Source organism: Megascapheus bottae, chromosome 16 (genome assembly GCF_031878675.1).
Source record: "Megascapheus bottae isolate mThoBot1 chromosome 16, mThoBot2.hap1, whole genome shotgun sequence".
Classification (NCBI taxonomy): domain Eukaryota; kingdom Metazoa; phylum Chordata; class Mammalia; order Rodentia; family Geomyidae; genus Megascapheus; species Megascapheus bottae.
Genome location: NC_143524.1, coordinates 38,933,186 through 38,949,246, shown reverse-complemented (window position 1 = coordinate 38,949,246; position 16,061 = coordinate 38,933,186). Strand labels below are relative to the sequence as shown.

Here is a 16,061-nt window from a genome sequence, read left to right as displayed (position 1 = left end):
TCTACTTGGGACTTATGAGACAGGGGAGCCTAAGAGAAGATGGAGCTCGTGCTGTGATAGTCCTTCGTCTGTGATGTGGGAGTCTTGCATCTTCTGCCATGGTCTATGAAACTGCCTAGCTTGTACTACAGATTCAATGTCTCTCTATCCCCTCAAAATACCCCTAACACAACCTGCTTCCATTGTGTTAGAACTAGAAGGTATCTTTAGGAGGTCATTAGGTAAAGAACCCTCACAATTCTTATAAATTCCAGAATATACTGGGAGGTGACAGATGTCTTTGAACCAAGAAGTAGGCTCTTGTCAAACATTGAACTGACTGGTGTCTATCCATCTAATGCTAATATTAATCTATCAAATCCTACGAATAACCTCATGAAGTATTACTGTTATTATTGTTGTTCCTACCATTATATTGCCATCATCATTTTATAAAAGAAAAACAGCTGTCACAAGTTAAATGATTGGCTTAAGGCCAACACAGAGCTCAGGAAGAGTGCCTGGTGGGCTCTCAAGTTGTACAAAATCAGAAGAAAAGAAATATATAGTTTTCCCCTTCATGGGAGCTTTTGGGTTTCAGTTTACTCAAAAGCCAGGCTTTAGTGACTAAGCTGTACTGTTTTGCTGAAGTGCTTCTTCCTCTGATACCTATTTCCCAGAGTTCTCCATGATAGGAACATGTTAGCCCACAATACATGAGATGACCTTGGTTCCTTCAGCGCCTGCTTACCCACAATATCTTCATAGGCATTCTCTTCTAAAGTGCTTTTGGATCCAAACTTGGGTTGGCTCTCAGTACCATTTTCAGTGGGAGAAGAGGGATACAGGGACTGGAGACTGGATGCATCCTCAAACTCTAAGGATTTTCTGTGGATAACAAGTAATACTGTTATTATTGTTGTTCATACCATTATATTGCCATCGTCATTCCAGCTGCACCAGACCCCTGCTCTCTTGCTATGGAATAGTCATCATCATAAAACCAGCTGCTAAAAAAGGATGGTGATAGATCCACACTTACCATCCACAAATGAGGAGACAGAGGGTCTGAAGGGTCCTTGCCCAAGGGCCTAGTAATACCAGTATTAACAGCAATAGATAACATATACATTGGTGATCTCTTCCTTGGCCTCTATGATACATATTACCTCTCCACCAACTGTTTTCTAGGTTCTCATGAAGGCTTCTTCTTTTCACCTGGCCTTTTAAATGCTATGGATCCTATTGAGTTCTGTCTTTGGTTTTTTTTTTCATCTGTACTTTCTAGGAGCCAAAGATCCATGGACCAGTACCACTTATACATGGTTGTCCTTGAGCTTCTTTGGTACTCACAGCTAGCCCTCTACCACCTGGGCTGGTAAGAGTTGCCAAGCAGCCCTTCTCTAAATTCAGTAGCCAGCTTTCCCATAAAGCCCTTACTATCCTATCCTACTCCTTATTGACTGCCTCACGTAGCCCCACATCAGATGGACACACAAGCTTTGTTTCACTTTGGGGGAGTCTTCAGTCTGTTTTCCTGTACTTTAAGCTTCATTTAACAGATCCTTTCCCATTTAACATGTGAACTTCCTTGCCATGTGCAGGTAAGAGTTGTGAAGTGTTCAGATTCTTAAGCCATGCAGCTCATGGCTAAGGGAAATCCAAGTCTCACAGGACTGATGGCCTTGTAGGCCTGGGTTAGGAATATTATAACTGAACAAGGAAGCAATAGTAGCTCAGGGCAAGCAATTATTGGATTTAGCCATGAGGCAAGTGAAATGTTCTTCTACTCTCTTTTTTTCATCAGTCTCAGGACCTAGAAATCCCCTCCTGTTACAGGCCCAAGGTTTCCCTATGGCCCAGAGACCCCCCAGGGGAGGAGAATCACATCAAATTCTAAACATTTTACTGTAATTAATGCTAAAACACAGTATCCGGACAATACTTCACTTGCAGAAATAAATTACCAGTGCTGGCAATTTATATAGTAGTGAGGCTAAACTCTTACTAGTCTAAAAGGGAATAGCATTGACCTTCCCACAAAGAATTAAGGAAGCTGTAACAGAACTTGGACTCAGTCCAGCTCTGTCCCAAAGGCCAAAACCCAGCCAATGTCTTCAGTACACAGTACTAAGAGCTTTCACCCTTCCCCTTTTCATCCCCCCACCTCCAGGAGAGCAGAACAATCTCATTTTTTTACACTACAACTACCAACCTGATGATTACCTGGTGCTTCAGAGCACCTGCGCTCCTGTGATACACTGCACAATCTGCTCTGCATCCTCTATCTGAAAGGACACCCGGCCTCCACTGTACAACACAAGAGGGGCATGTGTTACCTGCTCTGGGACTTGCGATGACCACGCATGTCCTTCTTGGGTCTCCGGGTGATTGGTGGGGCTGGGGTGGAGGGCAAGGGAGGTGGAGCAGCAGGTGTGGGCGAAGGAGGTAGACCATTGCTTGGCTTACTCTTGGGGTTCTTGTCAGCCTCATATTCAAAGGTACGCTTGGGTTTGGGGACAGGGTTCACAGCGGGATCAGGGGAGCTCTTCAATGGCAGCCGCTGGGAACTAGGGCTATTTCCAGGGGATCCTGGCTTCCTAGAACCACTGCTTTCCCTGTCCAGGGGTGGGCCTGCCTCCCCAACTCCAGCCAATCCAACTGTCTGGCTGCCAGCGCTCACACTTATGCTCCCTGCAGGCTCCTCCAAGGTGCCCAGGGTGCTCGTCTTCCTTCTCCCACGGTCTATACTGTAGCAGCTACTGGGGAGCTGGGGAAGCCCCCGGCCTGGCTGCTCCTTTAGGGCTTGTTCAATTTTCTGGATCCGGCTCAGCACTGCTGAGCTCTCCTTCCTGCTGCCATGCCCCCTGAGGAAGGCACTGGGCTCACTCCGGCCTGACCGCTTCTCTGGCCGGTACAAAGAGTCCCGGACAGGGAGTACCTCTCCCTCTTCCTCGGTCTCAGGGTAGGAGCACTCAGAGAAGGTCCTGCTCATCCTCCGGAGGCCCTTGAAATCAAAGGTCTTTTCTGAGCTGCAGGGAGATGGCACCACGCTGGAGCAGCCCACACTGGGGCAGCCCTCACTGGCCGCCCACTCGCTCCCAGAGCCCTCCAGCTTCTCTCCACACAGGCTCATCCTGGCAGACACCTCTCGGCGACCTTCCCATGCTGAGATTTTCTCCCGTATACCCTGGCTATGGGTACGGGTGCCAGTGCGGGTGAGCAAGACACTACGTGGGCCACCCCCTGGCCCGAGGGAGGGGGTGCTCTGGGCAATGGGGAGGCAAGCAGCTACTTCCTCTCCATCTGGGGCCGCTCCCTGGATAGTCTCCTTCTGGCCCTCTCCCTTGTACACTGAAGGGCTTCTGTCCAAATGGCTGATGCTGGTGACCTTGAGGGGACAGGTGGGTGGTGAAATATCCGGGGAGAGGTCTTGAGGATTTGGGGGTGAAGAATCACAGGGATGCCGGTTCTTGAGGAGTAGCCGGGAGCTGGAGCGGTTGGGGAACCTGCAGGCTGAGGTTTCGCTATCACTGAAAGGGTAGATGGGACTCCTTGGTGGAGACAGAACTGGAGGTGGAGAGACTGACTGAGACCTAGGAGCAAAAAGAAGCAAAGAAAACAATAGTGAAAACAAACACAGATATTATGTCTATGTATGTCTTTTTTTTTTTTTTTTGGTAGCGGGGCTTGAATTCTGGGCCCAGGCTCTGTCCCTGAGCTTTTCAGCTCAAGGTTAGCACTCTACCACTTAAGCCACAGCACCATTTCTGTTTTTCTAATAGTTAACTGGAGATAAACATCTCGTGGACTTTTGTGCCCGGGCTGGCTTTGAACTACAATCCTCAGATTTCAGTCTCCCGAGTAGCTAGGATTACAGGTGTGAGCCACCAGCATCTGGCTTATGTTTCATTTCTCTTTTTCGTTCCTTCCTTCCTTCCTTCCTGTTTTTGTCAGTCAGGGGATTTGAACTCTGGGCCTGGGCACTATCCATGAACTCTTCAGCTCAAATATAGTGCTCCGCCCCTTGAGCCACAGTGCCACTCTCATCATGTCTTATTCTTTGAAAGAGCCAACCCTCTATCCTGTGTGATTCTCAAAGACAGAAGTACACTGTTCAGCTAGTGCACTTTCCAGGGTGTGTTTTTTTTGTTTTGTTTTATTTTGTTTTCGGTGCTAGTCCTGGGGCTTGAAGTTGGGCCTAGGCACTCTACCTACTTGAGACATACCTCTGCTTCCAGCTGTGTGTGTGTGTGTGTGTGTGTGTGTGTGTTTTGGTTGGTTGGTTTGTTTATTTATTTATTTTTGGTAGTTAACTGGAGTTAAGTCCATGAGACTTTCCTGTTCAGGCTGGCTTGGAACCATGATCCTCAGATCTCAGCCTCCTGAGTAGCTAGGATTACCAATATGAGCTACTAGTGCTTGGTTCAATGTCATTCTAAAGGTAAGAACAGGTCCCAAGCCACAGCAGGCCAAGCTCAAGGTGCTTCTTTGCCAACTTATCCTTAGAGGTCCTAAGTAATACATGAAGCAGAAGCCTGTTCTGGAACAGGCCATAGTATCCCAGGAATCTATGCCTGTCAACAAGATAACAGTGAGACCCGGTAGTGTACTGCTCAGTGGCCAACAACTGGCTCTTTGAGGAAAAGCACAGAGTGGTGCCAGATTTCCCAGTATAAATATCCCCACTACAGATGAGTTACCAATGTGACATCACTGAGTATAGAGTTGAAAAGATATGCTAATAATAACTTCTCGAGCTGAGACAAAGAACTCTAGCACACTACTTCCTGAAGGAACCTCGAATACACATGCTCAAATACTTAAACCCTCCTTCCCCTGAGATTTATTCTACTGGACACATTCATTGTCTAAGAAGAAAGACTCATTGCCTACAAAGGTTAACTATCTCATCCAAGGGCACCCAGCTGGCACATGGTGAAGGCAGCATGTGAATTTATACCACAAGAAATATTCTAATTAAGCAATGGCCATCAACACCTTTGTGGACCCTTAAGCCACAAGCAAAGCTCAACTGACACTCCACAACACTGGGCAGAGCCCAGTTTTTAACACAGCCTATAAAATACCAAGAGACGGGGCCAGGAGTTTGGCCTAGTGGTAGAGTGCTTGCCTAGCATGCATGAAGACCCAGGTTGATTCGTCGGTACCACATACATAGCAAAAAGCCGGAAGTGGTGCTGAGGCTCAAGTGGTAAGAGTGCTAGCCTTGAGAAAGTCCAAGGACAGTGCTCAAGCCCTGAGCCCAAGCCCAGGACTAGCAAAAAAATAAATAAAAAAAAAAAAAAAAAAAATATATATATATATATATATATATATATATATATATCGAGAGACCTTCTTGGTCCTTCTTGTTGGATCTTCCAGGCCAAGGGTCAGTGTCTATAAGTTGTTCAGTGAATGAAGAACCAAAATAAGAACAAAAGATGAAAATGAGTGAGCTTTCTTCTCAGCACACTTTTCAGGTTGTCTACTATGGTAATCACGATCAACTTCAAGAATTTTTTGCCAAGCAGTTTTAGTCTAAACTCTGGAGTATTTTGTCACTATTGCCCTCAAAGCTGGGCTGTGCAGTCTTTTAACTTCCAGAGTGCCATGCCATCCAGTGGATGGCAGCCAGTGCCCCAAGCCAAGCTGCTGTCACTGCCTGCTCACATACTGAAATGAGCTTGGGTGAGTCAGGGATTGGCTGACAATTCCCTGCTGGGTCACAGCCTCTGGCTGCCCCTGATCAACAGGAAACCTCAACAAGCTTAAGTGGTTTTTAAAAGGGCAAGTCAAACAAGAGCCATCCCACGTGTACATGGACATCGAAACTCAGTGCCTGGCCAAGCCAATGACCAAGGGAGACTATGCACTAGGGAGGTGTGAACATTAAGCTCTGGCCTTTTCTAGGTTGGGCAGGAACAGGACAATGAATGAGCCAGGCTCTAGCCAGGGGAGATCCCAGTCTAGTCACAATACAGAGGTTTCCAGTCTCTTCTTATTTTCTAAGAACACAGAAGCAAAAGGTCCCTAAGCAAATGAGGACTTGAGTTTCACAGAGGACTCTGTTTCCATGATTTACAACTACAGGTAAAAGAAATGCCCTCAGTCTCTGCTCCTGGATTGGAGAAGGGCTCAGGAGAATCTGTCTCCTAAAGCGGGAAGGGCATAACAAGGACCAGGTGTCAGGATGCTGGGTTCTTTTTGACAATGAGTTTATGATGGCAGGAGGCATCCGTGGGCATGGATGCCATGGATGAGAGTGATCACTGAGGACAACTGTTTTACTTTCAGACACTGAGACTGGGAGTGGAGACAAGGTAAGCCCTGCTGGGCTAGAGGTCAGTGGCCTGGAGAATGACTACACCTAATCCATGTGGTTTCAGGAAGACACACCACCCAAGCAAGCCCTCTTATGTGGCCAGGTCTCATAATCTGCCACAGAGCTTCTAGCTTTTCTTCTTCAGGATTCTCATGACAGCTCTTTGCCAACCATTTCTGAACCAGAGCCAAGGAACAAAGGAAGTCACCTACCACACAGACCACAGTAATGTACCAGTTGCAGCAGACTTGAGACGCATCTTGATCTAAGAGGCTGGTAGAATGGCGTTCGTTTCAATTTGGGAGTCATTAGTAAGAGATAGATATTACTTGTATGTCTATATCTAGATTAAATCACCTTCAGACAAGCCTAAGAACTGAGTCTTGTCAAAGTAAGGGTACTAGGAACTAGTTAAGGTAACTGAGAAAAGCATTTGGTGTATAAAGAAAACCATTTAGAGTGATGTCCCGAGAGAACTTCAAGAAGTATTGAGTGTGCAACAGAATCCAGCCTGATGACAACCACTAAGAAAGACAAAATGATCATTAGATTTGACGACATGGAGGTCACTGTGACCTTGAGGAGGAAGAGAAAGGAAAGAAGGGAAGCCTGACAAAAAGGAATTCAAGTTAATGGGAAAGAGAAAAGGTAGGTGAAGATGGAAGTGGAGAGAGTTTATGCAACCATGTTTTTCTAAAATAGAAACAAAATGGAGTAATAGAAGCATTTCTGCTTGGTCATTTGGGTTGAGGCAAAATAGTTCAGAATGCATAAATGACTGGAAAGATCCAATAAGATAAAAAGGGTTTGCCAACCTGAGACAGGGCACAAATGTAAGAAATAGGCCTTAGGTAGGTACAGAGGGGGAAAAACCCAAGACCCACCTAGAGGGTTGGTCTCAGACTGCAGTACCTTTACTTGGCCATCCCCCTTTCCACACCTGTGGCTTGATCCTTCCTTGGCCCCTGATTTTACAGCTGAATGAATTGTGTGTTCCATAGATGGGTGAAAAGGTCAGGTTTTTACCCCCACCTCCAAACATCTGGATCCAGCCCCATCTCCTACTACACAGACTACTTTATGACGTCTGTCCCTCCTCAACATGCCCACCACTACTGGCTCAATTCAGATCTTATCTTTCTATAGGCAAATACTCTTCTCTTTCTACCCCAAGTCTTACCATTTGGTCATGTCTGTAGCTTTCTATCTTCCTTCAGTCTTAACCAATGTTCTGAACTCATCCTCTCATTTTTATAAAATGCAAACATCTTAGTTCTCCACTTTCTGCAGAATAAAACACAAGTTCATGGGTCTGGCTGCTGAACCCTGTAATCTGATCCCTATCTGCTCTTCCCTCATTATCTCATGCTCTATCTCTCACCACTCCAATCCCAACACCAACCACAGGCACAGTCAACACCTAGCTCCTTCCTATCCCACCCCGAGGAAGATGGTCAATTCCAGAAGCCTCCACTGTGCTTAGAAAAATATCTGTTATGGAGTGTAACCAATAATACTATTTCTTTCCCTATCTTCTTAACAAGACTAGGAGTGAGCCTACTTGAAGGTCATGTTAATAGTCATATCCTTTGCACTTCCTACCACACCTAAAAGAGTAGTAATTAATTTGTTTGTATTGTGAATGAAAACCTAAGTTTTCTTTTTGGCTGTTCAGAGCACTGTCTACAGACTTCCCTGTCTTTCTTTGTGCTATATAATGTGAATTATAACAGCAGGAAGGTACATGGATTATTTTAGCAGGCATGATAGTACATGCCTGTAATCTCAGCTACTTAGGAAACAGAAATCAGGAGGAGAATGGTTCAAGGCCAACTCAGGACAAAAGTTAATAAGATCCCATTTCAACAAATAAGCCAGCCATGGTGGTACACACCTATAATACTAACTACATAGGAAGTAGAAGTAGGAGGTTCAAAGTCTAAGGCTAGCCCAGGCAAAAAGTACAAGACCCTTTCAGAAAGATAACTGAAGCAGAAACAGCTGGCTCAAGTGATTGAATACCTACTTAGTAAGCATGAAGCCCTGAGTTCAAACCCCATTACTGCTAAAAACAACAAGCAACCTAGCCAGAAAGATTCTCAGGCCTCAAACCTCTCTTCCATAACAACAAAAAAAATTGTATAGCAGACCAAGAATCTAGAGATCTGGGAACTAATTCTGTTACTTCCTAGCTAGAACTCTACCACTTGAGCCACAGCACCATTTCCAGCCTTAGTAGGCCAAACTCCTGGCCTACCTCCTAGGTATTCTTATGGGCAGGTAACCTATATTCCTGGAACATCAAGTTCTTTACAAAACAGGGGAAACACTCTGAGTCTCCTAACTGTGTGACTAAGATGAAGTCAATTTGAAAAGTTCACATTATAAATAATTCCATACCAGTAAATCCAAAATATATACAAAGCTGCTAACAGTCAGCCAAGGCTGTGCTGTGCCTATTTTCCTCATTGTGTTCTACCATCACCGAGCCTATCCCTGGGGTGTGGGGCCTGGGGGGAAGGGGTGGTCGAGGTGCAGCTGGTAGCTAGTGTGCACAGCTTGTCAGTAGCAGCCAGTTTTGTTGCTCAGCAACCACAGATGCCAACAAAACCAACGTTTTCATTGACACAGGGCATAGAATTAACAGGTAAAAACAAAAAGATTAATATAAAGAAATTTAAAAGAAACAGAAGATCACACACATACACACACACACACACACACACACACACACACACACACACACACACACACACACACAAATAGACTTTTTTTTTTTGGTAGGTCATAGGGCTTGAACTCTGGGCCTGGGCCCTGTCCCTGAGCTCTTCAGTTCAAGGCTACTGCCTTACCCCTCGAGCCACAACCCCACTTCCAGTTTTTTAAGTGGTTAACTAGGGATAAGAGTCTCATGGTCTTTAGTGCCTGGGTTGGCTTTGAATCTTGATCCTCAGATTTCAGCCTCCTGAGTAGCTAGGATTACAGGCGTGAGCCACCACACCCTGCTACACAGACAAATTTGTAAATAGGACAACAAAGGTATGAACTAACATACAGAAAGAGAATAAATTTAAAAGAGAAAGCAACATGCATACATGTGAAAAATGATCAGGACTCAACCATGAGGTTAACTGGGGCTCTGGGCCTCTCACAGTAAAAATACTGTGTACAAGTATGTCACCTATTAGGAAATACATCATGAGACTTTTGGATGGATTATTATCTGTAGCCCTGTATGACAAGTCAATTCTGAACTCTAAGATGCTGCTTTCTTTCTTTTCCTTTTTCTCTTTAGAAGGCTACTACACCTGTTTGCATTACCAGGTAACCAACTTGCAGCCATTTGAGGCTAAGTACTAGGAATCCAGACAACTGCACAGAGGCAAGAAGTTATGTCTTAAGTGCTCAGAAGGAAGCCTGTCTACAGAGGTCTGGACTAAAGAGCTTCAGTCCCTAACGTTAGCTGTCTTGCCTGCTTCTTGCAGCTTCTAGGGCTGCTAGGAAGACAGTGGGCTTTGTGATTTCACAAGCATTAGCATTTGCTCTTCAGTGACCACCCTGACTCTGAAGATGGCATCCTCACTACACTATCTGGAGCAATGGGTAAGACAGGAGGAAGGCAGACTGAGTCCTGCCAGCAAGATAAGGAATTTGTTCCCCAGCTCAGAGAGGGGGTTTGGCTAGTAACTCCTGTTGGCATCATATGCCAGAGTTACACTGATAAAGCCAAAGGGTTGCAGACTTCAAGAAATGAGCACAAAAAACTGCAAGAAACACTCATAGCCTAGCTTTTCTGTTTCTAAAACAATCCCTCCACAGATGGCTAAGGCACCCGGAAGAGAGTCCAGCGCAGTCTCAGCCTCACAGTGGGGCTATATGTAACCCACCATGGACAGCAAGGTCAATTATCTCTCTCTCTTTTTTTTTTTTCCCCCAGTCCTGGGCCATGAACTCAGGGCCTGAGCACTGTCCTTGGACTTTCTCAAGGCTAGAGCTCTACCACTTGAGCCACAGCACCACTTCTGGCTTTTTTCTGTGTATGTGGTACCAAGGAATTGAACCCAGGTCCTCGTGCATGCTAGGCAAGCACTCTACCACTAGACTGAACTCCAGGCCCGGTCAATTATCTCTTGTCAAGCGAAGCAAAAAACCTTTTTCATTCCCCACCCCCTTTGATTCACCCCCCCCCCCCCGTTGTCACTGTTTTATACTTCAGTACCCTTTGTATTATATATCTGATTTGGGATTCGGAAGAGATGCTGAGGCAAAGGACAATGGTGATACTCACAAGCTACTATACTGGAAATGAACTTTATAAGAAGGGGAGAGTGAGTTTGGGGAGAGGGATAGCAAGATAAAACAAAGGAAGAGGCAACAACGTTCAATAAGAATTATACTCGTTTCCTTACTTATGTAACTGTAACCTCTCTGTACATCACTTTTGCAAAGAAAAAAAGAAAATCACCTGAGATATATGCATAAATTCTCAAAGAATCTAACAAAGCTATATCTGTGTCTTCCCCAGATGAATGAAGCACCAAGGGAACTGGGGACCTCATCTCTGCTAGAAATCTCAAGTCCTCTAAGTGCAGCAGCAAGGAACATAGGGTATTTACAACACAGAAGCCTTGTCCGAGGCCCCACAGGCCTCAAGGGAAAATCTCTAATGGCCTAGCCCAGTATAAAATACACTGCTGTATAAGAAAGACCAGGCATAATGCAAAACCAAGAGGGACACCAATCCAGTTCCAGGAAACCATGCCAAAGGCACTTGTGAAGGTTCTAGAAAATGGTCAAAAAGTTCTCTGGCATGACTTTCACCTGAAATCTGAGCTCTCACTGCTTGGCATATAGTAGAAATAGTACTGCTTCTAGATTATCAGTACCAACATAACAAAGCCTCACCTCTAGAATTCTGAGAAGCTTTTGCTAATCCCCCACCGCCAGCCCCCCAGCGCTGGAGCAGGAACAGCCTGTGAGGAAGGTGGATCTGGCAAGTCACAATGAAGCTCACCAACAAAGGAAAAGGGGAACCTGTTGCTGGAGCCTAACACACAATAAAGATCAAAACTTAGGTGATCCAACAAAAAAGGCTCAGGTTTCTTCCTCCTGCAGTTCTACCCAAATCAAGATTGCCTTGCACAGACATACCTGGATAGTTTATTCCCAGGAGTCCCATCTGCCTACCCACACAAGTTTCCTAGACCCCTAGAACTCCTCTGTCCCCCTAAACTAGATACAAATGACTCTTAGTACACTCAGGTTCCACTGTCTTCATGGGATGGAGTTACCTACAGCAGCCAAACTGCCCAAGACCCAGCTTTGTAAGGCTTGATACCTCCAGCTAAACCTCTGGCCATACCAAAATGTCTACTATTTCTTTTTCCTCTCTCTTTTTTTTTTTTTTTTGTTGGTCGTGGGGCTTGAACTCTGGGCCCAGGCACTATCCCTAAACTCTTCAGCTTAATGTTAGCACTCTACCACATGGCATCACTTCTGGTTTTAATTCCAGTGGTTAATTGGAGATGAGAGTCTCATGGACTTTTGTGCCTGGGGTTGGCTTTGAACCACAATCCTCCGATCTTAGCCTCCTAAGTAGCTAGGATTACAGGCATGAGCCACCAGCGACCTGCCTGATATCTACTATTCCTAGTAAGGATAAAAAAAATTACAATGAAAAGGTTCTGCTGAACAAACATCCATTGAAAAGTCACTACAACATTCAAGTGCCAAGACAATTGATCCACATTGTCAATGTCTAGGAGAGAGAATGGGCCAGCTGTTTCTCAGTGTTGAGCACAGAGTTTGGCATACAGGTGACCAGACCTCTGAGCTCACTAACAATGACTTCCTCAATGAACTAGTGATCTGACCTTACCCCTCCCCACAAATAAGACACCCAGGTTGTGGCTGGAAGTGAAGCCAGCCAGGGAAACGATAGGATCACACTGCTTAAGTACTGTCTAAAGCTCAGGGGTGGTCTCTAAAAACAGGGGATAGCTAGCTGCAGAGGTCTGTGGCTCCATGCCAAAAGCCAGGTTCCCAGGAAGGGAGAAAAGTGGAAATGTGGCAGGAAGGAAGTAAAGACTTAGGAGGGAGGCAGGGAGGTACTTTTGAAAGGAAGATCTGAAGCTCAAATTATTTACAAATACCATGTAGTATGTTTTGATGCCTGCATGCCAGGACACTAAAGGAAGAGTAGTTTCTGAAAACATTTAGAAACATGTAGGCGTATATCCCAAATAGAAACTGGGGAACCTGTCAGCAGTCCTGAGTCTGCTCTGCAACTTAATGTAAATACTGCACCTCCCCCAATGGTCCACTGACATGATGAAAACTGGAAGAAGAAAAAAAAATAGATGCCTAAAAGGTATTTAAGTCTTCTGGGTATGGTTAATCTGCAAGCAATTTCTAAATATGCTATTAAATACACAATTACTTTAAAATTAGGAATAGCATTATATAATTACGTGTTTGTTATGTTCCCACAAAAGTCTGACATTAAAAATAAATGGGAGAAGTGAATTCTGGCTCAATGATAGAGTAGAAGTGAAGGTAAAAAGCCAAGTGAAGAGTATGAGGCCTTAAGTCCAAGTCCCAGGACCAGAAATAATTGAGTAAATAAATAAAATAGAATCAAGAATGGTGGCACATGCCTATGATTATAGCATCTCAGCTCTTAGGAGGCTGAAGCAAGAAAATCTTGAGTTCAAGCAGGCTACAGGCTATTTCTTTGTCTCTCTGTCTCTGTCACTGGCTCTGCACGTACAATATAATGCTTCATTCATGCCAAGTCACTACACTGGGGCTACATCCTATGTCCTTATTCAACCAACCATATCAGAATACCAGCTCTGGGTGAACTAAACATCTACCACCACATCAGGTTAGACCTGAGTGTGCCACCCATGGAACTCAGCCTAGCGCACTGTGTCATGTGGCTAGCAGCCCATGAGCCCAATTTTTCCACCTGGGAACTACCAGAAGGGGTTGTGAATGCCAATGTGATTTCAATAAAATAGCTTGAAAATTCCCCACATACTCCAGCATACAGTCTTGGCCAAATCCCGAGAAGTCCTGAGGAGAGCTGTACATGTGTCTACTTGCAGACTCTGGAGGTTTTGATCTACCACAGGAAGGGGTGAATATATCCAATGGCATATACCAGCCACTATGCTAAGCACCCACACAGATAATCTCCTTTGATCCTCATAGCACCTCTGCGTACTGTATTTAAGTGCTATTAGCATTGTAACTTTATAGATGAGGTCGCTAAGATTTTAGAGGGCAAGGAAAATGTGAGATTTTTGAGATCTATTGTGTTTAGTAGTTAGGGCTTAGATTTTTAACCCAGTTCAACAGGAATTTAAAATCCAAGGTATTTTTATAGTCTTACATCCTCATTTTTTTTTTTTTTTTTTGCCAGTCCTGGGCTCAAACTCAGGGCCTGAGCATTGTCCTTGGACTTTCTCAAGGCTAGAGCTCTACCACTTGAACCTCAGCATCATTTCTGGCTTTTTTTTTTTTTCCTATGTATGTGGTACCAAGGAATCAAACCTGGATCCTCGTGCATGCTAGGCAAGCACTTTAACCACTAGGCCAAACTCCCGGCCACATCCTCATTTTTAAGAAAAGGACAAAACCAGACGAGTGGATTATAACACGGACTGAAATTCCCGAACCCAAAGTTGCTTCTAAATTCTTCCTCTTCTTCCTCCTTTACCAAGTTGCTTCTAACTTCCTCCTCCTCCTCCTTCCCCTCTTCTCTTGAAAGTACTAGGATCAGAGTTCAGAGCCTCATGCTTACTAAGCAGGTGCTCTACCACACAAGTCCTCCACCAGCCTGCCCTCCACCCCATGACTACCCAGCCTAAATTCTCTTACAGCCTTGTCTACAGCTTAGTACTTATCCAAATATGCTCCTACCCCAATGGGCAGCCTTTCTCATCACAACACAGCCTAGGTTAGGCACAGGCCCCAAGCTGGCCCCATCCTGGGAAAGGATACAGTTAGAAGTACCTCAGCTGGGCCGGGAGTTTGGCCTAATGGTAGAGTGCTTGCCTAGCATGCACGAAGACCAGGGATCGATTCCTGGGTACCACATACATAGCAAAAAGCCGGAAGTGGTGCTGAGGCTCAAGTGGTAGAGTGCTAGCCTTGAGAAAGTCCAAGGACAGTGCTCAGGCCCTGAGCTCAAGCCCAGGACTGGAAAAAAAAAAAAAAAAAAAAAGAAGTACATCAGCTGTTTCCTGATGGATCCCAGGATGCTAGGGCCTCCAAGAAGACAAAGCAAAACTTCATTTAGGGTTGTTTGCTATCTTTTATGGAAACTTACAGAACTAGAAAACAGTAAAGACATCACAGAAGGCTTCTGCTTAATAGTCAGCATAAGCTGGGTCCAGTCCAGTTGTAACATCATTGCCAGAGATATGATCATTTACTCTGTGTGTATGTATGTATGCTAGTACTGGGGCTTGAAGTCAGAGCCTGGGCACTGTCTCTGAGCTCTTTTGCTCAAGGCTAGCACTCTATCACTTTGAGCCACAGCGCCACTTCCAGTTTTCTGGTGGTCAACTGGAGATAAGAACACTTGGTACCACTTCCCCACAGTTCTCCCCTACCCACCTGCTCAGAGTCTCCCGGGGTACCTTAGTGCCTCCCGCTCCATGGGTGATGCTGGAATTCTTGTTGGCAGTCATGGTCATTTCGGCTCTCTGCAAATTCAGATCCCTGTAAAGAAGACAGAGTCTGTAAGCCAAGTTTCCACAAGCAGCCAAAAGCACCTCAAATATCTTCCAAATGACCTTTGTCCGGGGGAGAACATACTTTCCCACATATGTTTAACTACATGTGTTACAGCTTAAGAGCCTCAAGAGACCCCTGGTCAGAGTAGGGAAGAGTATATGAGCTAGCAGATAATTAATCACCTCCCCGAAAATGATTTAAGCATTAAATAAAATAAAAATTCCCTTCTCTATCCCACCTCTCTTCATTTCTTAAATGAGTTTCTCAAACTTCTATCATTCCATTCAGGATTTCTGTTACATTTTGCATACCTTCTGTCCTATTCAATTTTTTTTTTGTCGGTCGTGGCGATAGAACTCTGGGCCTTGGCTCAAGGATATTATTGCCCTATCCTTTGAGTTACAGCACCACTTATTCAATCATTTTTGTGGATAAGCTTGAAACTGATGTCTTTTCCAAAAAAAAAAAAAAAAAACACTTAAAATTGATTTAAACAATGAGCAATTCTTTCATTCAACAAATATTTATTGAGCAACTATGTTCAAGACAAATGGTGGTCCAGCAAAAGAGTAAAACAAAGTATCAGACTACTCTGATAAAGTAACACTTGAGCAGACAGCATATAATTGTGAGCTACAAGTGATACTCATATTTTTCTAATACTAACTAGTATACTTTAAGGCATTTAAATCATTCCAAATGTTCATTCATGTATAGTATGTCACTAACAGTAAAAGAACCATGCTTTCGTCAGATGCCAGTGGCTTACACCTGTAATCATAGCTATTCAGGAAGCTAAGATCTAAGGATCTTGATTTGAAGCCAGCCTGGGCAAGACGTCTATGAGACTCTATCCCCATTTAACTAATAAAAGAGCCAGAAGTAGAGCGGTAGCTCAAGTGGAAGAATGCTAGCTTTGAGCACAAAAACTCAGGAATAAGGGTAGGTCCTGAGTTCAAACCCCACGAGTAGTGTACACATGTGCAGGCGCGTGCACACACACATGCAT

At 44.7% G+C, this 16,061-nt stretch overlaps 1 protein-coding gene across 10 annotated transcripts in view; it reads right to left on the bottom strand.

The window, feature by feature from the left end:
- The window catches only part of Dennd2b (DENN domain containing 2B), a 145,756-nt gene that overhangs the window by 33,091 nt on the left and 96,604 nt on the right, over positions 1-16,061 (bottom strand). For 5 of the 10 annotated variants that reach the window (XM_090348188.1, XM_090348186.1, XM_090348187.1 and 2 more), the window contains 3 exons: positions 14,933-15,037; positions 2,319-3,575; positions 731-867 (listed from right to left, as the gene is read on the bottom strand). In XM_090348188.1, coding sequence (XP_090204314.1) covers positions 731-867; positions 2,319-3,575; positions 14,933-15,012 — 1,474 coding nt within the window. In that variant the 5' untranslated portion in view covers positions 15,013-15,037. Of the gene's footprint in view, positions 1-730; positions 868-2,318; positions 3,576-7,487; positions 7,571-14,932; positions 15,038-16,061 lie in introns of those variants that run through there. The other 5 variants (XM_090348192.1, XM_090348193.1, XM_090348194.1 and 2 more) reach the window with 3 other exon arrangements.